The sequence below is a fragment of the Chiloscyllium plagiosum genome, unplaced genomic scaffold, assembly GCF_037043375.1.
Source record: "Chiloscyllium plagiosum isolate Xiang-an unplaced genomic scaffold, Cpla_swu_hap1 HiC_scaffold_3, whole genome shotgun sequence".
NCBI lineage: Eukaryota > Metazoa > Chordata > Chondrichthyes > Orectolobiformes > Hemiscylliidae > Chiloscyllium > Chiloscyllium plagiosum.
The window spans coordinates 24408500-24435739 of record NW_028270141.1 but is presented as its reverse complement, the minus strand read 5'-3'; the positions used below and the strand labels follow the sequence as shown (position 1 = coordinate 24435739).

Sequence of the window (27240 nt, the reverse complement as noted above, 5' to 3'; positions counted from 1 at the left end):
AACCACATTACTGCTAGTCTGGAGTCCCAGTCCTGCTGTGGGTGGTAGATTTCCTTCCCTGAAGGAAGTGAATCAAAGGGGATTTTTTTCTTGCAACAATCAACAGTGGTTAGGCAAACGCCATTGGCTCACACTTTATTCCAGATTTTACTGATTCTTACTACACTGTCTTGAGTTTTGAGTTGCTTTTTAGATGAGGCATGATCCAAGGTACTGTCAGCCCCATTAGGTGGCAATATTTGCAGTTTTTTTCCCCCGGGGTGGAAATATCATACTAGAGGGCATTGGTTTAAGGTGAAAGGAGAAAAAGAGATGTGCAAGGCAAGTTTTTGTTTACACAGGGTGGTAGCTGCTTGCCAAGGGAAGTGTTAAAGCAGAGGTGATAGCAACATTTCAGAAGTGTTTAGACACATCAACAGGCAGGAAACATACGGATATGGACCATTTGCAGGCAGGAGGAATTAGTTTAGAATGGCATAGGCAGCACAGAAATGGTGGGTTGAAGGGCCTTTTTTTTTTGAGCTGTATTCAGCGTTTTATGTTCATCCATTGTGTTCTGACCAGTAATTGTCCTTCAATCAACATCTCAAAAACAGCTCATCTCGTTGTTACCAATTAGTGATTTATGTACAAAGTTAAAAACCGCACAACACCAGGTTGTAGTCCAGCAGGTTTAATTGGAAGCACTAGCTTTCGAAGCGCTGCTCCTTCATCAACCACCTGATTGGTTGTGTGATTCTTAATTTTGTACACCCCAGTCCAACACCAGCATCTCCAAATCGTGATTTATGTAAGTTTGCTTTGTTGCCACATACTGGATGAAAGGCACTGTACAAATTCAATTTTTTTTAAAGATGTTGGCCGCCTGCTGTAGTGCACCTTTGAAAGCTGAAGTGCACTGTTTGGAGTGGGCCTGCAATACTAGATCAAGTGGTAAGACAGCGGATCAAATATACTGAATGTTTTTGCTGTCCAAACATCACCAGTTTTGAGACCGATCCGTTCTATGCATTTATGTGCATGGGAATATTCCATCACATTCCTGGCCTGAGGCCTGTGGGAGGTGCTGACTTTATGGTATCAGGAGGTGAGCAATTTTATTGAGACCCAGAGACCCAGTCTCTGTCTTGCTCTGTTAGCTTTGGTGTTTCATGCTTGTCTATCGTAATCATAGTGAAAGTGTCATTACAGTGGTGCTATTTTTCCCATTCCTGCGATTGCTACTGGTGACCCTGAGGATCTGTCATTGTGCCCTCCTATTTTTTTTGAAAGGAATTTGAAGAGTAGGGCAGGTGTGGGGTTTGCTGAGCTGACTAATTGTAATTGGAAAAAGAATAATTGATGAGTAGGTTTCTTCCAGAAACCCAGACAACTCTCCCAATATGCAAGAGTGCCCTCAGGTGGCCATTCGCCATAATACATGCACATCATTACAAATTTTGCAAGTTTATTCTGTATTTTTAGACACAATTATCTATCTGAGAGTGCAAAGCCATTGCTTTTTTTAAACATATTAATTCTTAGGTCACTGAATCATTTCACTGCCTTGCAATCATTTTTTTGTGGTTGTCACCACACATCAGTTTTAAAAAATAAGTAAATGAAGTGCTGGATTAAAACTCATGAGACGATTTGTGCGGCTAAACCTCATGAGAATAAAGCTACAGTGGAGCAGCAAAGCAAGTATTGTGATTGGCAGGAGATCAGCGAGCAGGCAGCTTCGGCAGACATGCTTGAAGCTGAGAACGGGAGTTATTGGTCTTCTGGGAATGCTATAATTGAAAAACTACCCTATAAACTTTAAACTCTTGTCACGTAAAATAAGCCTACCTGCCTTACAGGTCTTCACTTCTAGTTTTAATCATGAATTATTTGATTTTTACAATTATTCAAAATCAGTGATTCTTAATTCTCATTCAAACTGTTCATTTGTTCCTGAAGATTTTTTTTAAATATTTGCAAGATTTGGATCTGTATTTGCATTTTCAATTCAAATGGAAATAATAGCTGATACCATAGCAATTTCTTTTTTTTTTGATGGTTTTTATCAGTTAAAGTTCTCAGTTGTGACTCTGGAAAATGCAACAGCTCTAATTTTTTTCTCCTCTTGTGATTTTCATTTTATTCCAGTGTTCCAAAAGGAATTTTATGGGCAGTGCCAAGAAAGCTCGAGGAAACAGTTTCTTATTGCAGCCCTTTTGAAATTATTATTTTGAAATTATCGACTGCATTGGTTTGATAAGAACCACAATCTCTTCAAAATTAATTTTCACAACCTACATTTGATGTGTTGACATGTAGTTGTTTATTTTTATAAATACAAAAGTTGCTTTCTACATTTAGCATACTAACAAGATAATGTTTTTGGAATATTTTCCACAGTCGTGGAATAGTGTAAGGACAGAAGGAATCCATTCAGCTCCTTGTGTCTGTACTGGATGCTTGCAAGAACAACTCCCTTGCCCTTTCCCTATAGCCCTGCAAATACTTCCTTTTCAGATGTTTCCCAAATTTATTTTTGCAAACAACCATTGATTCTTCATCTGTCACACTCAATCCATATTTTTCTCACAATAGGAACAGTTTCTACTTACTCTGCCCAGACCTACCTACTCTTGTATTTTTCAATACTTCTATGAAGTCTCCTCGCAACCATCCTGTGAAGAGAAAGTCCCAATCTTTCTAGTCCATTCAGGTAACTGAAGTTTCTGATCCATGGACCATTCTTGCATATCATTTATTGAGTCATATGGCATGTAAACACACCCTTTGGTCCAACCAGTCCACGTCAACCATATTCCCAAACTACCCAACTGCCAGTACTTGGTCATAGTCCTCTTACTTATGAACGTATCCAAATGTCTTTGAAACATTGTAACTGTCTGACTCCACCACTTTCACTTGCTCTGTGTGTTTCAAAAAATGTTGCCCTTCATGACCTTTTTAAATCTTTCTCCTCCCATCTTAAAAATTTGCTTCCTAGTTTTGAACTCCCCACTCGAGGGAAAAGTTCTTGTCATTCGCCTTATCTACGCCCCTCATTTTTTAAAAACTCTAAGGTTACCCCCTCAATCTCCTATGCTTCAGTTGAACAATGTCCAGCTTTTCAAGTCTATTAAACCCTCCATTCCTGGCAACATCCTGAACCCTCTCCAGTTTAATTATATCCTTCCTATAAGTCATGAGGGGCATGGATAGGTTAAGTAGGTAAGGTCTTTTCCCTGGGTTGGGGAGTCCAGAACTAAAGGCCATAGGTTTAGGGTGAGAGGGGCAAGATATAAAAGGGACATAAAGGGCAACTTTTTCACACAGAGGATGGTACATGTATGGAATGAGCTGCCAAAGGAAGTGGTGAAGGCTGGTACAATTACAGCATTTAAAAGGCACCTGGACGGGTATATGAATAGGAAGGGTTTCGAGGGATATGGGCCAAGTGCTGGAAAACGGGACTAGATTAGATTAGGATATCTGGTCGGCATAGACTAGTTTGATGGAAGAGACTGTTTCTGTGCTGTACAGCTCTATGACTCTAAGAGGCCTCATCCCAAAAAACTTTGCCTTGGTAGAAAAGTGAACTGCCAGAATTAGATGCAGTGATCCAGCTGAGGCAGAAACAGTATCTTATAAAGATTCATCATATCTGCATCCGTACTAAAATGTTCCAGACAATCTGCCTTTCAACCTGCCCTGTCATCCTCAAAGCTTATGCAATTCTGCCCTCAATTCCTTTCTGATTAGTTTTCCTTTAAAGCTTTACCCTTTATATTGCTTCTCCTCATTCCGCTATGCAAATGTATCATTTCACACGTATTTGCTTTAATTTGATCAGGCATTTGCTCCCCCCGCCTTCCCACCCCTAACCACATCATCCAATCTGTTCTTGTGAAGTCCATTATTCTGCTCCTCACAGTTCATAGTATTTCCAAGGTCTGTATCATCTTTGCATTTTGAAATGATGTCCCGTGAAAGGTAAACTATTACCAGATCACACGGCTGCTTTCACTAATAAAAGATGAATGGTGTTGGTTCAATCTGAGGGTTACCATACTACAGATGAGGGGAAAGGTTAAGAAGGTGAGTCCTTCTTGGTAATCTCAGTTGGTTACACTGTGCACCAAAATCTAGGTCATTAGGATCTAGAATTGCAATAGTCCTAGTTTTTTCTTACTTATTCACGGGATGAAGGCAGTATTGGCTAGGCCAGCATTTATTGCCTATCCCCAATTGCCCAGACGGCAGTTAAGCATCAACCACATTGCTGGGGTCTGGAGTCACTTTTAAATCAGATCTGGTGAGGATGACAGTCCTTCCCTAAAGAACATGGGTGAACCAGATGGGTTTTTCCAACAATTGACGTAAGATTCATGGTCATCATTGGACTCTTTATTGCAGATTTTTATTGAATCCAAACTCCTCCATCTGTTGCAGTGGGATTCAAAATCCTGTCCCCAGAACTTTATCTGGTTGAAGGTCCAGTGATGGTACCACTAGGCCATTGTCTCCCCTCCTGGAGAATTAGTGACTCAAGGAGATTTTTACAGTTTGCGTTTCACCAATCCTGTTTACTAATTACATGCATACTGAATTATTTTGAATTTTCTTTTGTTAGCTGCTGGTCTCTTCTCATATATTCTCTCCTTCCTCTGATTTTCTTTCTCACTTCCTCTTTGAATCTTCTCAGCTTGTTTCTGACTTGTACTATCAAGCTAACACCTGCCATTTGCACTTCATTTACTGCTTCATCTCATTCTCTTTTTCATCATCAAGTGATCTCTGGCTTTCTGTGTCCTCACTTTCACCCTGTGAAAATATAATGAGACTGCAAACAAATAATCTCTTTAAATGCAGTTCCATGAAATGTTTGCCTGCTACGCTCTGCTTACAATTTCCCTGGCCCAGAAATGTTCTCGTTCCAGTAAGACTATTTGTCCTTCTAAGTATTTTCACCCTGGTTTGCTTTCTTGTCATTTTCCATTGCTGACCTAGACCTTCTAATACATTCATGGCTGCATCTGGAATGTTCATGGTGGCTCAGTGGTTAGCACTGCTGCCTCATAGCACCAGGGACCCTGGTTCAATTCCAGCCTCGAGCAGCTGTCTGTGTGGAGTTTGCAGATTCTGCCTGTGTCTGTGTGGGTTTCCTCTGGGTGCTCCAGTTTTCTCCCATAGTCCAAAGATGTGCAGGTTAGGGTGGATTGGCCATGCTAAATTGCTAGGTGTGTTAGTCAGAGGGAAATGGGTCTCGGTGGTTTACTCCTTCAAAGGTTGGTGTGGACCTGTTGGGCTGAAGGATCTGTTTCCACACTGTAGTGACTCTTCTTTTAAAAAATAAAGACCCACTTGACCCAACTCATGGCGTAGAACTATATTCAGAAGTGTCTCCTCCCTTGCGAGGCAAGAAATTTGCTGAAGAAGAAAATCTTCCTGAACATATTTCACAGTACGGTCCACCCTTCTGCCCTTACACAATTACTGTCTCACACCACACAAGATGATTAAAGTCTTCCATTATCACTGCTGCATCCTATGATTTTCCTCTGCATCTTTCACATTCATTGCTGGGATAAGGATATATCCAGTAATGTAATGTTACCTCTATTGTTTCTTCAAAATTAACTAAACAGATTCTGTCCTTGACATCCAGCATTTGCTTCTCTAACTACGATAAAGTTCAGGACTCTTTCTAACCACCTTCTCAACCTTCCTTGTCATCTTTAATCCAAATGTGCCCTCAAGTCTGCTGCTTTTCCTTTAGCATTTTACTGTTTATATTGTCATTGCTTGTTCCTCTAACTAAATGTATCATGTCACACTTATTTGTTTTAAATTTCATCAGCCATGGCTCCCCCTCCATTCCACCGACCTGCTGTTCTCTTGAAGTTCATCGCTTTCTTCACAGTTCATAGTACTTCCAATATACTCGTCAGCTAGTATTGCTGCGGCTCCTCCTTCCTTTCATTCCCTATCTTTTTTGAGTATCTTGTATCCAGGAAGGTTTAGCAACACGTCCTACTCTTTTTGTTTGAGCCTGCATTCCATTAACTCAACACTGCTGTATTTCAGGTGGCTATTTGCAAGTGCAGCTCACTAACCTTATTTACCAATCTTTGTATGTTCATAAGCAAGCAGTGCAAACATTCCCTCTTTACTTTGGCTCCAATTGTACATCTCAGTTAATCATAGAATCCCTACAGTGTGGGAGCAGGCATTTGGCCTATCGAGTCCTCAACAACCCTCCAAACAGCATCCCACCCAGACCCATCCCCACAATCAGTTATTTCCCATGGTTAGTTCACCTAGTCTGCACATGCCTGGATACCAAGGGCAATTTAGCATGGCCAATCCACCTAACCTGAACATCTTTGAACTGCAGGAGAACGTGGGGAGAATATGCAAACTCCACACAGACAGTTGCCTGAGGGTGGAATTGAACACAGGTCCTTGGTGCTGTGAGGCAGCAGTGCTAACCACTGAGCCACTGTGCCACCCTAATGAGGTTAGGTGAGGTTGAGTTATCTTGTGCAAATGATTGAGACTGGATTACAATTGTACTATTTTCCTCTTTTTCTTTTCCATTTATTTGTGAATGTCTTAAAACAAATTCACTTTTAAAATAAATTCTGTATTTTTTTTTCAATTTCACATTCTGTCCCCTTCCTTTTGAAAGATGTTGTCAGTCAACTCTCTGATATGTCACAAATGATATCCCTTCATAAATGAGTTCAAAATGAGAGCAGTGGCAGGCTGTTCAATCATGCAGAGTGTAGAGGCAAGTGTGGTCATGTACTGGTGTGAGTTTTCCCTTCGTTATAGCAGTGACTGTACAAAACTACTGGCTGTGAAAGGCCTTGGGAGATCCTGAAGTCTTCAAGCATGATATAAAAATGTATTGGTTCATACCCCAAAACTACTATGTTTTATTTATGAGAATGTAAACAGAAGCAGGGTTAGGCCCTCTGTGAATGTGCTTCCTTGTCTTCACTTTCCTGCTTTGTCATTTTATGTCTCTGATCCCTTATCGCCAAAAATTCTTATCGATTTCAGTCTTGAATATACTCTGTGACTGAGAACTTTTGAGGTTGACGTTTCCAAAGATTCAAAACTGTGGAATGGTGGTGGGTCCAATTCCTGATTTACTCAGTGCCTGGCTCAAGGTGCTGAAAGGTGTTGGGAAGTCAAGCGTTGGTGCTCTGTAGCAGCCAATAAAAGGTGCTGGAAAAATTAAGAGAAACAGGAAATTGATCCCCCCACCTTTGGCTAGACAATCATCAAGGTCAAATGGGCATTAATTCATTATTAAATAATGACTTTAAGAAGTAGCCAATGACGTGCTCAGTATCAATATTTCTGCTTCTCTACTTTCTCGAGCAATTTTGCTGTGCATCTGATGCAAGCAGTTGATCTTAAACTCTTAAAATATCTCTTGCTGAACACATAACATTGTAGAGTTCAGTGATTTTATGAAATGAGTTATCATCAAAGTGGATGTGGCCCAGCAACAACTTGCATTTATTTGGGATTTTTAACATCCCCAGGCAATAAACAGAAGGACGGGCAGATAAAAGAGAAGTCTGAAAGTCTTGCTAGAAAATATTTTGAAATCTTCCTGTGCCTGGTCACAAAGCACCCAGCCAATTAGTAGTGCTATTTGCAGTGTCAGTCAACAAACCTTCATGCAGAGACGTACTCCAGCTTAGGGGGTTTCTGTTTCTATGGCAACTGTGCATTGATTATGAGGATAATTTGTAATGGCACTCAGTTACTTCTTCCATCTTAGAAAGCTATTCTTTGCTTTTTTCTGTGTCAGTGAATTACTTGGCTAATGACTTAAAATCTCACATGAAGAAAAACCTATCTTCGCTTACATGTATCTCATACAAGGTAAACCACTGTTCTACAATGGAAGCAGCCATTTCACAGTAATTTTCCTGTGATTTCACAGAAGTGGTTCAGTTAAATACTAGTCACGTTACTGAACTGGTCTCCCTACTAACCTACATTTGAGAATAATTTTTCTCATGTATCCAAAAATAAAATGCAGAACCAGAAAGATGATGTGAGGCATTCTGAGAAAGAAAGATGTCTGACTTCTTTCTTTAAAAGAAATCCTTCCGTTAGTTTTTTTATTTACAATTTCTTTTTCCATCCTCTCATGCTTAGTGATTCCTGCTGGGTTATGTCTCACAGATGTCTTTCCTTAGTCTTCATCTGCGGGTAGACAGTGTGTATCAGGAGAGACCAACAGATTCTAAAGGGCTTCACAGCTTGATCAGCACATTAGATTTCAGCAGATGATCTCTGGATAGTGATCAGAAGCAGAAAAAAATCAATTATTTTTCCTTACTGGAGGCAGACATGCCGAAACCAATTGTATTGCTTCAATTGCGAGAATTCAGCACAGATTTGAAATCAAACTAAGAACTGTATAGTTTCAATGATTTACTTGTAGAGCTGAGTAATGATTTAAACTGCCAGTCAAGCAGGAGGGTTAATTAAAAAAGAATCCTAGAATATATTCACTTAAGTGTAGAAAATTAAAATCATTTACAGAACATTGGTAGGCTTAGTTTTACATTATCATCTTTTATCTTGATATTCATCAAATTTTCCACTGGGACTTCGTATACGTGCAGAGCATTCGTTCTTAAATATCTCAAACGGAGAGTGAATTGGGAGGTTCTGTTGCATTTGATAATCTGAAAGTGGAGTGCTCGATATAAAAATTTCCAACACCCTTGTTACTCCTGTAAGTTTTATATTTTGCGCAGACAAGGATGAAAACAAGTTACCTCCAAGAACATCTTTATAATAAATGAAGCTTGACCGTGATGTGGGAGTGCTAAAATTGTCACCATGGGAAAACAAAACATAAACATAAGATGTTGAAGAAAACAGTGGTTCAATCCAGATAATGTTACTCTAACTTTGCACCATGAAAAGCCAAGAAAATGTCAGTAAAATCTTTGGTAATTTGCCTGACAGAAGAGAAAATTAGCTTGAACAGTCTGCCGCAGGGAAAATGGCAGGGAGTTGGTCCTATTCAGATTACAAAAAGCACTTTCACGTGCTGTGGAAAGAGTTTGGTATTGAAGCCAAAATGCTCTTGTTTGATATTTTTCTTTTTTGAAAAAAAAAAGGCAAATTGAACAATTTTTTTTTCCTGTGCGACCCACCGCGTTGGATTTTCCCATAGACTCCTTTTACAGCTGCAAGCATCCCAGCTGACATTTGTCAAACAGGATGTTTTTTTATAGGTCATGCTTACAATTTTGGTCTTTGATTTGCTGAGCTGATTCCTTGGGCAGGCTATATTAACGAGTCAACCTAAAAAACTGTCAAACATTGGTAAACAAGAACAGCAATAAAATTCATCTGTGGAATGGGAGAGCATGCTCAGGATGATTCCTTTCTCAGTGTTCTGTCTTCCATCATAAGGTAAGAGGGAATTTTAGTTTGCTTTTGGTTCCACAGTTAGCTAAATATCTGCAATTCTAATTTTCAAAGGACAGTCTTTGCTCCTGGCTATTAAAGGACAGGAAGAGGGAGCACATTAGTAAAAGAATGTACGGACCAACAGACTTATTTCAACAGTTACTGAAGATCTGTCAACTGTATTAAAATGCTCGAGCTGAGAATCAATTAACCCTTAAAATGTTTTGAAATCTGGGAGTGCTTAAAATAGGAGTCATTTTCCAGGCATTATAGTTAGTGTGGTGATAGGAATTCTTTTTTGTGAGCTGATGAAACACACAGAAAACATTTGAGAACTAGTGGATTTGGTTTAATTGTAATCAGCAAAATGTCATTCAGGTCATAATCTTAAATAGCTAAAAGTGTGTTTCAGTTTTAATTGTGATATTTTGAAACTGAGATTTTCAGCCTTGTCTGACATAATGTTAATAGATTCAATTTTAATTTTAGGAATTATTATTTTATTATTTACTAACAAATTACATAAGTATGGAACTTTATAAAATGAAAAGGTATCACAGTGAAGTTCCATTACATAAGGCACTGGCTGAAATAGATGGTGATTGGATGAACTCTAAAGTAGCCTTTGGACCTAGAAATTCCCATGGTAGTCTATTACTTAGCATAATGCTGGTGGGAAACTTGTGCCACCATTATGGAGACGGAATACAGTGTAGGAAAATGTGAGGTTATGCACTTTGGTAAGAAGAATAGACACGTAGACTATTTTTTAAATGGGGAAAGACTTTGGAAATCTCAAATACAAAGAAACTTAGGAGTCCTAGTTCAGAATTCTCTTCAGGTTAATATGCAGGTTCAGTTGGCAATTAGGAAGGCAAATGCAATGTTAGGTTTCATTTTGAGAGGACTAGAATACAAAAGCAGAGATGTACCACTGAGGATGTATGGGGCTTGGTCAGACTACGCTTGGAATATCATTAGCAGTTTTGGGCCATGTGTCCAAGGAACACATGGAAAAACAAGGATGTGCTGGCCATGGAAGGAGTCCAGAGGAGCTTTACAAGAATGATCCTGAAAATGAAGGGCTTGTTGCGTGGGGAGCAGTTGAGGTCTCTGGGTCTGTACTCGATGGAGTTTAGAAGGTTGGCGGTGTAGAATTTGATTGAATCTTATAGGATTCTGAGGGGTATGGATATAGTAGATGTGGAGAAGATATTTCCATTAATGGGAGAGACCAGAACCCAAGGACAAAACCTCAGAGTGAAGGGACACCCTTTAGAAGTGAGATTAGGAGGGATTTCTTCAGGCAGAGGGCGTGAATCTGTAGAATGCATTGCTGTAGAAAGCTGTGGATGCCAAGTCATTGAGTATCTTTAAGACAGAGATAGATAAGTTCTTGATTAGTAAGGGAATCAAAGGTTACTGGGAGAAGGCAGGAGAGTGGTGCTGAGAAACCCTGATTCTGCTTCTATATCTCACAGTCTTATGGTCTAAGTGTTCTTGTTGTACAAGCACACATGGCATTGGGACAAGGCAGGGGATGGTGTGATGATGGTAGTTGTCTTCATTGGTGATGGAACCGTAGGCAATGTGATGGATGATATTATCATATACTGTCCTTCCTTGCATTCTGAACCCAGAAGAGAAGAGGTCAAAAGCAAAAAGCTTACACCCCTCCATCACATGCACCCAAATCCTAATCCAAAGAAATGGGGTTTGAGATCCGGGGTAACTGAACTCCAATTTCCTCTGCCACCCATTCAGATCAGGTAGCTTTACACACTTGCCTAACTAAGGAATAACAGGGTTTAGGTAATACTTGGCTTGAAAAGGAAATACCTGAACATTGAAGAATAAAGAAAACCACAAATTAAGTCAGTTGCAGATTTGAGGTCTTTGGGGGTGGGGAAGAATAAGTTAGAATGGCAGAAAAATGGAAAAAGAGTTACACTTTTAACATGTGAAGCTTGCAGACATTAAAAGTTTGTGTGTAGGGAAATGTTAAACGCTGATAATGTTTAATGAGTTAAAGAATGTGTTTGTTTCATCTTAGTAGAGTAATGGTTATTTATAAAAGAATTTTTATCTTTAGGAGTCAATGAACTTTTTGTGAACATTATGAACAGTGGACTGTTTTCACTTGTGTTCCGAATTGGCCTGCTGTTCCTGTCCTTGCTCAGATCTGGAGAATCTCAACATATAGCAGATGAATCATGCTCAGTACAGATCCTAGTCCCTGGCCTGAAAGGTAGTTGCACATTAAGTTTGTGGTTTGTGAAGTATGTAAGACTGTGTTTTATTCTTGTACTACTTGTACTTCTTACCAAACTGCATTAACTTACATTAACTCTTTAATAAATGCCATTATAAGCTTGTTGGATGCTAAAAGAGTGGTGCATTTTATACAACAGTGATGGTGCAGCAATTGGTAGTGGATGGAGACTACTGGCTGATTTATTTACTAAGTGCAATGCCCATTTGTGAACTAAGTAATACAGATACAGCTAAGTTCCTTATCTGTGCTGAGTTAGTTGATCTTACCCGAGGCAGCAGTGGATGTGATAGAGCTGCTGCAGCCCATTCCTGATCACTATCCAGTAAGAACCACAAAAAGACATGTGAATGGAGCCTGTAAACAGGATTGAGTTCAACTGTGATAACCCTCACAGTTGATACTAATTACAAAGGGCTATGGACAAGATCATAGAGAGTTGTGGGAATGAATCCCCAATGTAAAATAGTAACTTTAGGTAAATATATGACAAAATAAAGTAGGTGAAAAATAGTCTGTTGCTATTATAGTGGTTGTTTAGTATCACTTTCATGGTTGAATGCAGTATTCAAAATAAAGTGTAGGAGAGGGTTTTTTTTGATGAATTCAATATGCTTAGTTCCAATTATTCATGCAGAGCTATCTGACATTTCTGAGTCCATTATTGTGATGCAACACACCATTTGTATTCCTGCAGTTGGAAGCATGAAGCTGACCCCTCAAGATCAACTTCCACTGGTATTATTTGTGTGGTTTGGTGAACCATTCTTTTACACACTTGTTCAACTTCCATAGCCCTGCCATACATGTTCATGTATGTGATATATGATGGTATGTGTTCTGCCACAATGTGCAAGCGCATGCATGATCAAACAGTGGTAGTGTTCTGAGATTTGGCGGTAGAAATGGTCCATGATGAAGTTAATTTAACAAACACAATTTGTCTTGTATGGCATTTTAAAGAGTCAGAATTCACAACTTATGATTCAATGATGACATTAATTTGTCTGTGGGGTTTGCTGTGTTGTAAATTTATTGACTTTGATGCTACCAGATCTGCCAGCTCTGAGATGACAAAATACTTATGCTTCATGGCCGTTCTAAAAAAATGAGCGCCTGGCAGCAGGCACATATTTCATCTGTTGTGAGGCAAATAGGAGAAATTATCATTTCATTGTTCCTGTGTTTCATGAGTCCAATTTTTTCCTAATTTTCCATCTTCAGCATGTCGATTGTCGGTAGTCTACTCTAATACTCTATCTCCAGGTAATATTGGGATCCCGGAATTGTAGCGTAAAATTGGTGAAGGATTTTAATACCGCAGAGCTAATGCAGCCAGTGCAATGTGAAGAATGAGATGAAAATCGAAGTCCTTATTTTCTCCTGCCCACACTCCTGAATCCAATGATTATTTCCAGGGGTACCAGCTCACCCTCTGGTCTATTTGTCATTTTCAAGGATGATCATTGATCATAGAATCACAACAGTGCAGGAGGAGGCCTATAATGTCTGCACCAGCTCTCCAAATGAGCAATTCATTAAATGTTGTTCCCTCACCTTCTCCCATAACCCTGCACATTTTTCCTTTTCAGGTGACAGTCTAATTTCTGTTTGACTGCCTCACTTCGATCAGTCCCCTCCACACTCTCAGGCAATAAAAAGCACCACTCTTAATAAGGCAGGGAATTAGTCAAAGGAGGTATTCAAAAACATTTGTAATGGGACATCCTTGAAATTTAACATAATTAAATGTAAGATAATGTGAATTGGAGCAGAATTATATACACAACATGAAGGGCTGTGTGTTTGCAAAGTGAAAAAGTAAGCAGAAGTATGTTTTCTAATTATACTTTGAAAATATTCAATCAATGTGAAGTTCCTGAATGGATAATCAAATACAAGATTACATTACGAATTTGATTATGAATCAAGACTTGTTTTCGCCTTGTACTGCTCTCAGAATATTTTAATATACCTTTTCCGCTCAAAATAAAGAAATTAGGATTAAGTTGCTCCTTCCCCACGCTCAGGAAATCTCAAATCTTCATAGACAGTTGATTAACTTCGAAAGTATCGAACTGCTACACAGGGAAAAGTGGCAATCAGTTTGTGCATAAGGACCCACAATCAGCAATTAAATGAACGATCAATTAAACTGACTTGTAATTGTGTTGGCTGAAAGAGAAAAGTTACTGGGGTGGTGACAGCCCAAATGGTATTATCACGGGACAGTTAATCCAGAGAGCCAGAAAATATGTTCTCGGGACCTAGGTTTGAATCCCACCATAGTGGATGGTGTAATTTGAATTCAATAGAGGAAACAAAATCAGGAATGATGAATTTAATGATAACCATAAATCGATTACCAAATGTTGGAAAAATCCATTGAGTTCACTAATGAACTATAGGGAAGGAAACTGCCATTCTTACCTGGTCTGGCCTACATGTGACTCCAGACCCACAGCAAGGTGATTGACTCTTAACTGCCTTCTGGGTAATTAGGGAAGGGCAATAATGCCTAGCCAGTGATGCCCTTGTCCCGTGAATGAATAAATAAAAAAAAATTTACAAGAATACCAGGAGAGCAACCTGTACTTCACTTAGTCACATGAAATGTTTTTCCATTTTGTTGAACAGACAAACAGGACCTCAGTTATCTAAACCCATCTTATCTAAAGGACAACACCTCCACAGTTTTGAATACATGCTCAGCAGTCCACTGACGCATCATCTTGCACCATGTGCTTAAACGTGTGTCTCCCTAATTCAGAGTCAATGTCTTAGCCCATAATCAAACCCTATGCCTCTTGCTTCGAAAGAACATTGATGCTTGGAAACATTTTGAAAAGGGTAGGAAGGATGATCCCAAAACAAAGTGCCTTGACAGAAATGCCTACATCTTATGTCTGAATGAAACATAACACACAAAATAGGAGTAGGAGTAGGGTATTCAGTCTGGCAAACCTGCTGTGCCATTCAGTAAGATCATTGCTTTTCAGATTGGAGTCCTGTGACCAGTGATGTGCCACCAGAATCTGTGCTGGGTCCAGTGCTTTTCATCATTTATTATAAATGATTTGGATGTCAAATTGGGAGGTATAGTTAGTAAGTTTACAGATGACACCAAAATTGGAGGTATACTGGACAGCGAAGGAGGTTATCTCAGAGTACAACGGGATCTTGATCAGATAGACCAATGGGCTGATGAGTGGCAGATGGAGTCTTATGTAGATAAATGTAAGGTGTTGCATTTTGGAAAGGCAAATCTTAGCAGAAATTACACACATAATAGTAAGGTCCTTGGGGAGTGATGCTGAACAAAGAGACCTTGGAGTGCAGGCTCATAGTTCCTTGAAAGTTGAGTCCCAGTTAGACAGGATAGTGAAGAAGACATTTGGTATGCTTGTGTTCATTGGTCAGTGCATTGAGTATAGGAGTTGGGAGGTCATATTGCAGCTGTATGGGATATTGGTTAGGCCACGATTGGAATACAGTGTGCAATCCTGATCTCCCTCTTATCGGAAGGATGTTGTGAAAGTTGAAAGGGTTCAGATAAGATTTACAAGGATGTTGCCAGAGTTGGAGGGTTTGAACAATAGGGAGAGGCTGAATAGACTGGGGCTATTTTCCCTGGAGAGTCGAAGGCTGAGGGGTGACTTTATTGAGGTTTATAAAATCATGAGGGGCATGGATAGGGTAATTAGACAAATTTTTTTCCCTGGGGTGTGGGAGTTCAAAACTAGAGGACATAGGTTTATGGTGAGAGAGGAAAGATTTTACAGGGGACTTGGGGCACCATTTTCACGCAGAGGGTGGTGTGTGTATGGAATGAGCTGCCAGAGGAAGTAGTGGAGGCTGATACAATTGCAACATTTAAAAGACATCTGGATGGGTATATTAATAGAAAGGGTTTAGAGGGATATGGGGGAAATGCTGGCAAATGGGACTAGATTTATTGAGGATATCTGGTCAATATGGGCAAGTTGGACCAAAGGGTCTGTTTCTGTGCTTTGTATCTCTCTGATTCTATCTGATCATGGCCCCAACATTCTTGAACCCCACCCCATGTTAACCATTGACTCTCTTGTTAATTGGCTGGGTGACTGGATTACAATGCAGAGTGATGCCAATAGCATAGGTTCAATTCCCACATGGGCTGAGATTACCATGATGGACTCATCTTCTCAACCTCTTCCTCTGTGTGAAGATATATCTTATTGATGTTGAGAGACCCTTAGGGTTAACTTGCAGATAAGGCCAATCCAACCCTGCAGTTCTTTTGTTTTACTCACTTGTGGGACATGAGTGTCACTGGCTGACCAATATTTATTGCCCATCCCTAGCTGAGCTTAAAAAGGGTATTAAAATGTACAGAGACACCATCGATATACTGATGTCTCTCTGTGATGTCATTGAAATAAGAACCAAAATAACTAGTGTTGCGAAATTAGCAATTTGCATTTTCTGTATTCATTCACAGGTTGTGGGTGTCACTTGATAGGCCAATATTTAAATCGTACCTTCAGTAAAATTAACATCCTAAGGTGCTTCAGAGATGGGTGTCAGGGAAACTGATAGTGAACTAAGAAGCCAAAGGTTTTTTTTTAAGTGGGAAGAAGTATATTAGAATGGCAGAACTAGCATTGACCACATGCTACATCTGCTCTGCTCCACCATTTCATAAATTCACCGCATATCTGTGACCTCCATTCCTCTGTGCTGCCCCTCAGCATATCCCTTGATTTTCTCAGAGTCTGTTTTCTGAACTCAAGGTTTAAGTCAGGGAAAAACAGGCTCTCAGCATCTATTTTGTCAAGTCCTCTCAGAATCATAAGTATGATCATCAGCTCATGATACATTCTCCTAAACTCAACAGAGCATCAAATCTTTCCTCTGAATCTGCATCCTCCTTTTCCTGGAATTAATCTCGAGAGCCTTCACTGTGCCCCATCTGTGTGAAGGAGACCAAACTGTGTGCAATGTTCCAATTGCAGCAAGTTTTGCTTGTACTTCAATCCCCTGGTTATGAATACATACAATTTGCCTTCCTAGTTTTGAGCTGAAACAACATGTTCAACGTTATCTTTTATACAAAAATGCCCAAATCACTTGCAAAATTAACTTTAGACTGTTGCTCCTGCCACGGTGTGTTATAACTCTTACATCTAGCAAAGAACTGTGATTCGACTCTTAATAATAATAAATGATAATTTTATTTGTTTAACATGATTAATATTATAATAATAAAATGCTTTACAAACTAGCAGTTTACACTGTAAATCTAATCGGATATCTTGTGCTTTAGAACATAGAACATAGAACAATACAGCACAGAACAGGCCCTTCGGCCCACGATGTTGTGCCGAACATTTGTCCTAGCTTAAGCACCCATCCATGTACCTATCCAATTGCCGCTTAAAGGTCACCAATGATTCTGACTCTACCACTCCCATAGGCAGCGCATTCCATGCCCCCACCACTCTCTGGGTAAAGAACCCACCCCTGACATCTCCCCTATACCTTCCACCCTTCACCTTAAATTTATGTCCCCTTGTAACACTCTGTTATACCGGGGAAAAAGTTTCTGACTGTCTACTCTATCTATTCCCCTGATCATCTTATAAACCTCTATCAAGTCACCCCTCATCCTTCGCCGTTCCAACGAGAAAAGGCCTAGCACTCTCAACCTATCCTCGTACGACCTATTCTCCATTCCAGGCAACATCCTGGTAAATCATCTCTGCACCCTCTCCAAAGCTTCCACATCTTTCCTAAAGTGAGGCGACCAGAACTGCACACAGTACTCCAAATGTGGCCTAACCAAAGTCCTGTACAGTTGCAACATCACTTCACGACTCTTGAATTCAATCCCTCTGCTAATTCAATCCCTTGAACTTCACTGTGGATGATCACATACCACTGCTCTAGATCTTGGTCTTGATCCACGTGACAATGATCATTTGGCATTCTTCTCCTGGTGGTTCCAGGGGTGTCTTCTCTTAAGTTGGTCTTGAGTTACTGCTCCTGAGGGTGGTGTAGCAGTGATTCTTAGCAGAAGTCTTTGCGCTCTTTTTGGAGGGTCGTCGATGTCCACCAGTAGATCAGTCAGACCCAACCAGGTGTTGACATTTCAGTGGCAGTGTGGTCCTTGGGCAACCATTCCTGGAGGTGTCAGGACCTGGTAGGTCAAGTAGCCCTTTTCAATAAGGTTGTGAAGTGCCCCTGTGTCTGGTAAACAGCTTGATGTTTCCGATTGTCCTGGGGATGGCATTCAGATTGATTCTATTCAATTCCAATTCAATTGTATATTGTATTGTTTGCAGCTGCTGGGTCAGTTTTGTAACGTGTGTCTGGATTCTGGAGCTTGTTAATTCCAGAGTCTTTGAGCACAATCACTTTTGGTTAAGACTAGTCTCAATTTTGTAGCAAGTCTCATTTATTGTCCATTTTTCATAAATCCATCACTTTGAGTAGCCTGTTTGGCCACAAGACTGATTCTCATTCTTGAAAAATATTCATTTTTTTCTATCTTCCATCAAATTGAATAATTTCCTCACATTATCCTCTATTTATCAGCTCTTTTCCATTTAAATGGCATTTATACCTCTGTGCAGGCTCCTTGTGTACTTCCGACAGTGTACATTCTCACTTAAAGTTGTGGTTTAGCAAATCTAAATATACTCTACTGATCACCTCCTCTAAGGTGAGAGTTTACATTACAAGTATAGTATTTGAGATCTAAGCCCAAAAAAGCACTTTCATTATATAACTATTCTTGCAGCACTATGTCCATTGACCTAACTTGCATTTTTCCTTGGTTTTCTTCCTCCCCATTTTCCATTGCTATTCAGCAATTCCAGAAAATGTTAGATGCATCTCTTTATCACAGTGCTCAAACCATTTATTTTGATGGAGAAGCAAGGAGTCTTAATACTAATTTTTGGAACATACCAATTTGATAAATTTCATTTTTTGGGGTATGATAATTTACAGACTGGATTTTATAGTCCTAGCTGGATGTATTTTGGTGGGTTGGGGGGTGGTGATTAGGGGATAGAAATGTAAAATATGAGGCATTCCCAACTCACCGTCTTTCTGTCTACCCCTGACCTGTCTTCAATGTGTGTCATATGGACGGTTACTAAAATTAACGGCTCTCTCTTTTTAAAAAATAAGTAAGTAATGATAATGATAATACTTGTAGCTTACTATTATTATCAATTTAATTGATAGAAAATCAGTCTTAACAGTAGTTTTGAAAACATTTGAGTGTGTTGGACAACTCCGTTGCCATGCTGCCAACATAACAACAATAGGAGGATAGCCTGGGTGCAATATTATAACCTGGTACAGTGAGAAGACTGCAGGTGTACAGTGGTTAATGTTATTTATGTGCATGGACCTAGTTTCTGTATCAGCTAACTGAGGTAATATCAGTTATTACATTAGGTATAATTGCCATCTGTCCCATGAAGCTCAGTAATTAAAATCTAATATTTAAGCATTAATGATTTAATTCCTAATGTAATAATTACACTTCAATGCACAGGTAACAGAGTACATTTTCAACACAGGCTCATGAGTACAGTAAATATCCTGTGAATGCAATTAATATTCCAGTGTTATAATTATCTATGGTGTATATTGCCAACACGAGTAATTGCAATGTCCCTCAGAGGTAACAAATTGCACTCCTGCATGGGAAATAATTGAGAATAATTGGGGATATACTAAAGAGAATATGACATTTTTGCCCTATTTGAACACTGGCAATTTTCTAACCTGTCAGACTGAGATTGCTACCTATGTGCTGTTTGATCATGCTGAGTCAATGAATAGCAACAACCCCATTTACACATATGTATTATTTTTGTATTGCTATTTTGCCAATGAGGATGATGCTGTGTTCTTATGTTGTGTTGCAGGTGAACCTGGGGAAAAGGGGGAGAAAGGAGAGCCTGGAAGGCTAGGAAAAGTTGGCCCAGTTGGACAACCAGGTGATTTTCTACAAATATAAATTCTACATTGTAAAAAGACTTACGTGTTTCATATTAAACAACACACAAAATTGTAACATGGGATGCTAATGTATTTGATATGCTGTAGGAAGTTTAATTGGCTTATTTCACTTTTCAATTGTTTCACCAGACTGGTCAGGTTCTGGCAATAGAGAGACTTCGAATCTTGGCATTAGTTCGGCCTTTCATGTGTTCACTTTTCATTTCCAGTGTATCCATTTTGCTACATTCGAATTCAGCAAATGTATTGTGGGCAAAGTGCACAATTTCCTGGGACCTAAATTTGGTAGCCCGCCACAAAGAATAATACCTTTAGTATTGCAATTCACACTTCAACGTGTAACTGTTGATTATCACACACAGGCAACATACTAACTTTTTGATGTCTACTTGTTCATATCAGTAATGTTAATATCTAGCTGGAATTACTCACTGCTGTTGATTGTGAGTGGCTAGCATCACTTAAAGCCAACCTGCAAAGCTTAAAGGTAAAGCAGGTGATGTGGAAGTGAATGTATTCTGAAACATGTTGAAAAATGGCACAACATGTGAAAAAGCAGGTTCTGATGTTTACAGATTCTTCACTGAAGTCTTTGTGGAGGAAACAAACAGGAGGAGAGGTACCCTCTATCTATAGAAAACTGGGACTCTCACCAGAACCACGCTCAGTGTTCGGAAAAGAAAGGATTCCAAAGCTAGGCTTAAGAGGTCCAACAGCAGTCACCTCCCTCACCAATACCATTATGATTTAGTCCCCTCATTACTTTTTCCCCTTTTTTGGTGAATTGGTGTTAATTGAGTGATCAGTTAACTTGGTGGTGGGTTTCTTTATAGTAAGACAAATGGATGTGTGTTTACCCCCAGGAGATGGGATGTTTTCTGAACGGACCTCAACTTCTAACAACACCAGCTTGGAGGACAGATTACTGACTGCTTTGGCACCTTGCCTGTCCTGTTGAATGCTGAATTTGCATGACTTTGGCTTACAGGCAATACCTGGATGTCAGGTGCTTATGTTTGTGCTGCAATAGGAACCGAGATATCAGCCATCAGATGGTGCATCATCATTCTTGGATTCTTTCTTTGCTGCACAGGGTGAGCTTCATGGCCAAGATGCTTTGCTGGCCCTGTGCTGGCCTTCTGCACTGAATACAGGCCACTCATGCCTGACGTCTCACCATGTTCAGGTTTTCCTCTAACCAACCCTTCAAAGTATTTTATATTTAGCCAGTGATTACACAATGTTCAGCACAGTTTGTATTTCCAAGTAGTCAATGCCCAAAAGCAGCAAGGCCCAGGCAATGACTAATTCAACAAGAGAAAATTTAACCATCACCTCTTGACATTCATTGGCATTACCATCTTGGTATTACAATTGACCAGAAACTGAACTGGTCTATCCATAAAAATACAATGGCTACAAGAGCAGGTGAGAGGCTAGTAACCTGGCTGTTAGTAGCTCACCTCCTGGCTCACAGAAACATAAAATATCTATAGTATGGAAACAGGCCCTTCTGCTCAATAAGTCCACACCAACACTCAGAACAATAATCCGCCCAGATCCATTCCCCGACCGTATTATGCTACATTCATCCCTGAGTAATGCACCTAACCTACACATCCCTGAACAGTATGGGCAGTTTAGCATTGCCAATTCACCAAATCTGCACATCTTTGGATTGTGGGAGGAAACACACACAGACACAGGGAGAATGTGAAAACTCCACACAGACAGTCGCCCAAGGCTGGACATGAACCTGTGTCCCCGGTGCTGTGAGGCAGCAATGCTAACCTCTGAGCCACCTTAAACCTATCCTCTCCAGTTTTGGGCTCCCCAACCCTAGGGAAAAGATCTTTATTGTTCAAGAGAAACAAGCTGTGCTGTGTGTCGATCGATAGAAAAGGTGATCTTGGGGGAGGAGGAATTTGGGAAAAATTAGGTTTCGATGCTTTCGGCTTTGCCCCTGGCCACAGCCTCAGTCATATGATTGTTGATTAATTGGTGCTCTCAAGCTTTGCAGACCTAAAGAGCATGTTCAAAAGTTTAGTTGTTTCCTTGGTGTGATTAACTGAAAAGCTCTTGAAGAAGTAGCACATTCAGGAAGACTGTCATTAATTATTCACCAACAGAAAATGGGCAGTGTGGCTACAAGACCGAATATGGTTCATTTCCTGCATCCCTCATGCTAGGATAATCTAAGAGGCTTGGTGCCATTCCAAAATAATTGCTATCCTAAATTCAGGAAAACTAGTTTATCATCCCCATAAGCTCTCTAATGTCTACAAGGTAATTAAATAGCTAACCTGTAAATGATGAGACCAGTTTTAGAGGTCACTCTCCAAAACGGGCCAGAGAGTTTCAGGAAAGGACAAAATTGCTTTGACCAGGCCCTTATACCAATGATCAATATTAAGGCAGGGCTCCAGGAACAGCTAAGGTAATGGCTGTATTCATAGACTTCCCATTGGCATATAGAAAGGTCTTTTGGGGTCAAATGTCAGTTACTGAAGCTTTCAATACATACAAAAATTCTTCGGCTTATCAATTCTTAAGGCTAATCAGCCATCAGAATTTCCAGGTCTATCTTGGTGGTAAGTGTAGCCAAACAGTAGCATTCAGTCCCATTTGCAGATAGTGAAACAGCTCACATTCAATTGCAACAGGACCTGGACAACATTCATGTTTGTGCCAACAAATGCCAAGTGACATTTAAGCCACACAAGTGCTAGGCAATGACTATGTCCAGCAAGGCAGAATCTGCACAGGAAGACCTAACATATGCAAGTCCAAGTCTCACACCATCCTGATCTGATTTGAAACTATAATTGCCCTTCTGACAATATTATCAGATCAAAATCCTGGAACTCCCCTTTTAGGAGTGCACCTGATGAAACTGCAGCAGTTCAAGAGGGCAGCTTACCATAACCGTCTCAAAGGAAATTAGAGATGTGTAAAAAATGTTTGTCTTGCCAATGATGTGCATGGCTTTTGAAATAATTAAAAATGAAATCTCAGTTTTACCATGACTTGTGGATAAAATGTTCCTCGCCTTTAAAAGATACAATCTACCTTTCAGATCTATCTCTCACAATTTTTTACTGTATGGTCAGATGAGCAGCCACTTAACAATGCATTCTATAATCATTAAAATGACAGCACCAGGTTATAGTCCATGATCTTTAACTTTGTTCACCCCAGTCCAAAACTGGCACTTCCAAGTTATCATTAAAATGGGCAGACTGTCCAAGTCATACTCGAAGCATCCATCAAAATCAATGAATACCTGTTAATTGCACATTCTGGTCACAGAACCCATAATTTGATGTTATCAAATGTGGCCTGTGAATGTAGGGGCAGTTCTTTTAATTCATTTGTGGGATTTGGGCTTTGCTGGCTGACCAGCATTTATTGCCCATCCCTAGTTGCCCTTGAGAAGATGGTGGTGAGCTGCCTTCTTGAACCACTGCATTCCACCTGCTGATTGCTTTCATCATTTATATATGTGATTTGGATGTGAATATAAGAGGTATAGTTACCAAGTTTACAGATGACACCAAAATCAGAGGTGTACTAGACAGCGAAGAAGATTACCTCAGGTTACAATGATCTTGATCAGCTTGGCCAATGGGCCAAGTTATGATGGATGAAGTTCAATTCAGATAAATGTGAGATGCTGCATTTTGCAAAGGCAAATCAGGGCGGATTTAATGGTAAGGTTCTATGGAGTGTTGCTGAACAAAATGGCCTTGGAGTGCAGGTTCGTAGTTCCTTAATAGTGAAGTCTCAGGGAGATAGGAGAAAGTGAGGACTGCAGATGCTGGAGACCAGAGTTGAAAAGTGTGGTGCTGGAAAAGCACAGCAGGCCAGGCAGCATCCGAGGAGCAGGAGAATCGACATTTCGGGCATAAGCCCTTCTTCAGGAATGAGGCTGGTGTGCCAAGTGGGCTGAGATAAAAGGTAGGGGGGAGGTGGAATTTGGGGGCAGGGCGCTGGGAATACGATAGGTGGAAAGAGGTGAGGGTGATAGGTAGGAGAGGGGGTGGGGGCGGAGAGGTCGGGAAGAAGATTGTAGGTCAAGAGGGCAGTGCTGAATCCGAGGGTTGGGACGGAGATAAGGTGGGGGGAGGGGAAATGAGGAAGCTGGAGAAGTCTACATTCATCCCGTGTGGTTGGAGGGTTCCTAGGCGGAAGATGAGACGCTCTTCCTCCAGGTGTCGTGTGGCCAGGGTCTGGCGATGGAGGAGGCCAAGGACCTGCATGTCCTTGGCGGAGTGAGAGGGGGAGTTAAAGTGTTCAGCCACGGGGCGGTTGGGTTGGTTGGTGCGGGTGTCCCAGAGGTGTTCCCTGAAACATTCCACAGGTAGGCGGCCTGCCTCCCCAATGTAGAGGAGACCACATCGGGTGCAGCGGATACAGTAAATGATGTGTGTGGAGGTACAGGTGAATTTGCGACGGATATGGAAGGATCCGTTGGGGCCTTAGAGGGAGGTGAGGGGGGAGATGTGGGCACAAGTTTTGCACTTCTTGCGGTTGCAGGGGAAGGTGCCGGGAGTGGAGGTTGGGTTGGTGGGGGGTGTGGACCTGACGAGGGACTCGCGGAGGGAGTGGTCTCTCTGGAACGCTGATAGGGGTGGGGAGGGAAATATATCCCTGGTGGTGGGGTCTGTTTGGAGGTGGCGGAAATGATGGAGGATGATACGATGTGTCCGGAGGTTGGTGGGGTGGAAGGTGAGGACCAGTGGGGTTCTGTCCTGGTGGCGATTGGAGGGGCGGGGTTCAAGGGCAGAGATGCGGGAAGTGGAGGAGATCTGGTGGAGAGCATCGTCGACCATATCGGAAGAGAAATTATGGTCTTTGAAGAAGGAGGCCATTTGGGTTGTACAGTATTGGAACTGGTCCTCCTGGGAGCAGATGCAGCGGAGGCGAAGGAATTGGGAATATGGGATGGCGTTTTTACAGGGGCAGGGTGAGAGGAGGTGTAATCTAGGTAGCTGTGGGAGTCAGTCAGTTTGTAATAAATGTCTGTGTTGAGTCGGTCGCCCGAGATAGGATAGGATAGATAGGTAGATAGGATAGTGAAGAAAGCATTTAGTATGCTTTCCTTTATTGGTCAGTATTTTGAGTTGGGAGGTCATGTTGTAGATGTACAGGATATTGGTTAGGCCACTTTTGGAATACAGTGTGTGCAATTTTGGTCTCCCTCCTATAGTAAGGATGTTGTGAAGTTTGAAGAGGTACAGAAAAGCTTGACAAGGATGTTGCCAAGGTTGGAGCATTTGAGATATAGGCTGGGGCTGATTTCCCTGGAGCGCGGAGGCTGATGGGTGACGTTATACAGGTTTACAAAATCATGAGGTTCATGAATAGGGTAAATAGACAAAATCATGAGGTTCACGAATAGGGTAAATAGACAAAATCATTTCCACATGTTGGGAGAGTCCAGAACTAGAGGGCATAGGTTTAGGGTGAGAGGGGAAAGATTTAAAAAATGACCTGAGGGCAACATTTGTTTGCAAAAGGTGATGCATGTATAGAATGAGCTGCCAGAAGAAGTGGTGGAGATTGGTACAATTACAACATTTCAAAGGCATCTGGATGGGTATATGAATAGGAAGGGTCTACAAGGATATGGACCACATGTTGGCAAATGGGACTAGATTAATTTAGGATATCTGATCAGCATGGACGAGTTGGACCAAAGGTCTGTTTAATTGCCATACATCTCTATGACTCCAAATGCCATGACGGAGGGAATTCCAAGATTTTGACCCAGCGACAGTGAAGGAATTGGTGATGCTTCTAAGTTTGGAATAGATCATTTTTGGCCAGGTAATGAACAATATTAATCGATTATGAAGCTATGGGAGGTGAATGTTTCTGTTCAGATCAGACATGATCTAATCGATTCGCAGAGCACAGATCTGTTGGTGAATAACTTTGTTTTGTTCTCAAGTTTCTATGGACGGAGGAATAAATTCAACCAGGATTCTATTATTGCAGCTATTGTTACATTTAATTATAACATCCATCTATTACAAAAGGTGTTTTTGTAAATCTCTTGTGCTATGTTCCCATAGGCGCAGGAACAGGTAAATTACCAATTCTTTATTTTCTAGCCTTTATAGAAGGCACATCTGAAAATGACATATTTTCTGTGGTGATTATGTCAATAATTAAGATAAATTTAGGTTAAGGTTGAAATGTAGAGCACCGTCAATTTACTAAATAAATATTAAGTCTCCATATTAATGTAGTAGATTGGGTTACTGAATTGCAATTGTAACCTGATAAACTTGAAAATAATTATGATCTTCTGACTTTGGAAAATGGACAATTTCCCACATGCTTCGTGTTTCGTGTTTGTACCACCCAAGTAGTGCTTAACTGCGATTACATGTCATGTGGACGTAAATTAATCTTCAAGCTGTCATTAGCTCACCAAGTACAACATGGTTTGTTTTTATAATCACTGGTCGTAAGTGGTCAGGCCTTCTTGTTTAAAATAAAGGACAGGAGGTCACACACTAACGTAGTTCAGCCAGAGAATGAATTCAATGACTAGTCGGTTATTCCATGTGTTTATACTTATTTGTGTTTGTGGATTAAATGTCAGTTTTTGAAATATTTCTGTTTAAAGTCTGTGAGGACCTCCAAAGTTTTGGAACAAAAGTTCAAACCTCATCTTTTGCTACTTTTTAACAGAAGTGTTGAGATCTGCCACTGGAGTGATGATTAAATCAGTCCCACTTTAAAGCCCTGTATTTATTAAAATATGCTCTTTATTAATCATGTTTACTGTTTAATAATTTTCGCTAAAATAGAACAGTTAAAATACAAGTCCAGCACTGGCACAATCAGCTCTAACCTCTTCTAATTGATACACCATTCTGACTCGGACACGTATCCCCAGTCCTTCAAATACAATATTTTGGAATTCTGCTCCATCTAATTTTATTCTGGGCAGATCCTCATCAGAAGATCACAGAATTTTAAGGAAAATGCAGCAATGTGTAGGGTCCCCAAGGATGGGGAATAAAAACCAAATTTCCCCAACATTGCTAAAAACCGTTTCTTTATTCAAAGAATCTCTCAAGCCTAAAGAAAAGGATTGAGCTGAGCCATTGCCAAAATGTCAGCTGCTAATTTTTCATAAATTAATCTAGGTTCTCTATTTTTCTCTCAGAGGGTTGTGTATCTTTGGAATTCCATTCCTCTAAAGGCAATGGATAAATAATCTTTAAATATTTTTAAAGCCAAAGATGGATACCTTCTTGATTGTAAAGAGGAAGAAAGATTATTGGGGATATGCAAGAATATAGAGTTGAGATTAAAATCAGATGGGTCATGATCTTGTTGAAATAGTGGAGCAGGCTTGAAGGGCAGAATGGCCTCCTCTTGTTCTTTGTTTGTATGTGAAATAGCTGCACAGAGTCCAGTAGCCCGTCACCCTTTATTTACTTGTGTACAGCTCACTGGTTGTGGCCTAGCCAGCTCAGAGTCAGTCCCCTGAACTGAGG

At 40.4% G+C, this 27240-nt stretch overlaps 1 protein-coding gene across 4 annotated transcripts in view; it reads left to right on the top strand.

The window, feature by feature from the left end:
- The first annotated feature begins 9157 nt into the window (after positions 1–9157).
- colec11 (collectin sub-family member 11) overlaps positions 9158–27240 on the top strand; it is a 30818-nt gene continuing 12735 nt past the window's right edge. Inside the window, exons 1-3 of one of the 4 annotated variants that reach the window (XM_043678578.2) lie at positions 9158–9435; positions 11525–11680; positions 19630–19701. In XM_043678578.2, coding sequence (XP_043534513.1) covers positions 11551–11680; positions 19630–19701 — 202 coding nt within the window. In that variant the 5' untranslated portion in view covers positions 9158–9435; positions 11525–11550. The remainder of the gene's footprint in view (positions 9436–11524; positions 11681–19629; positions 19702–27240) is intronic. The other 3 variants (XM_043678565.2, XM_043678581.2, XM_043678573.2) reach the window with 3 other exon arrangements.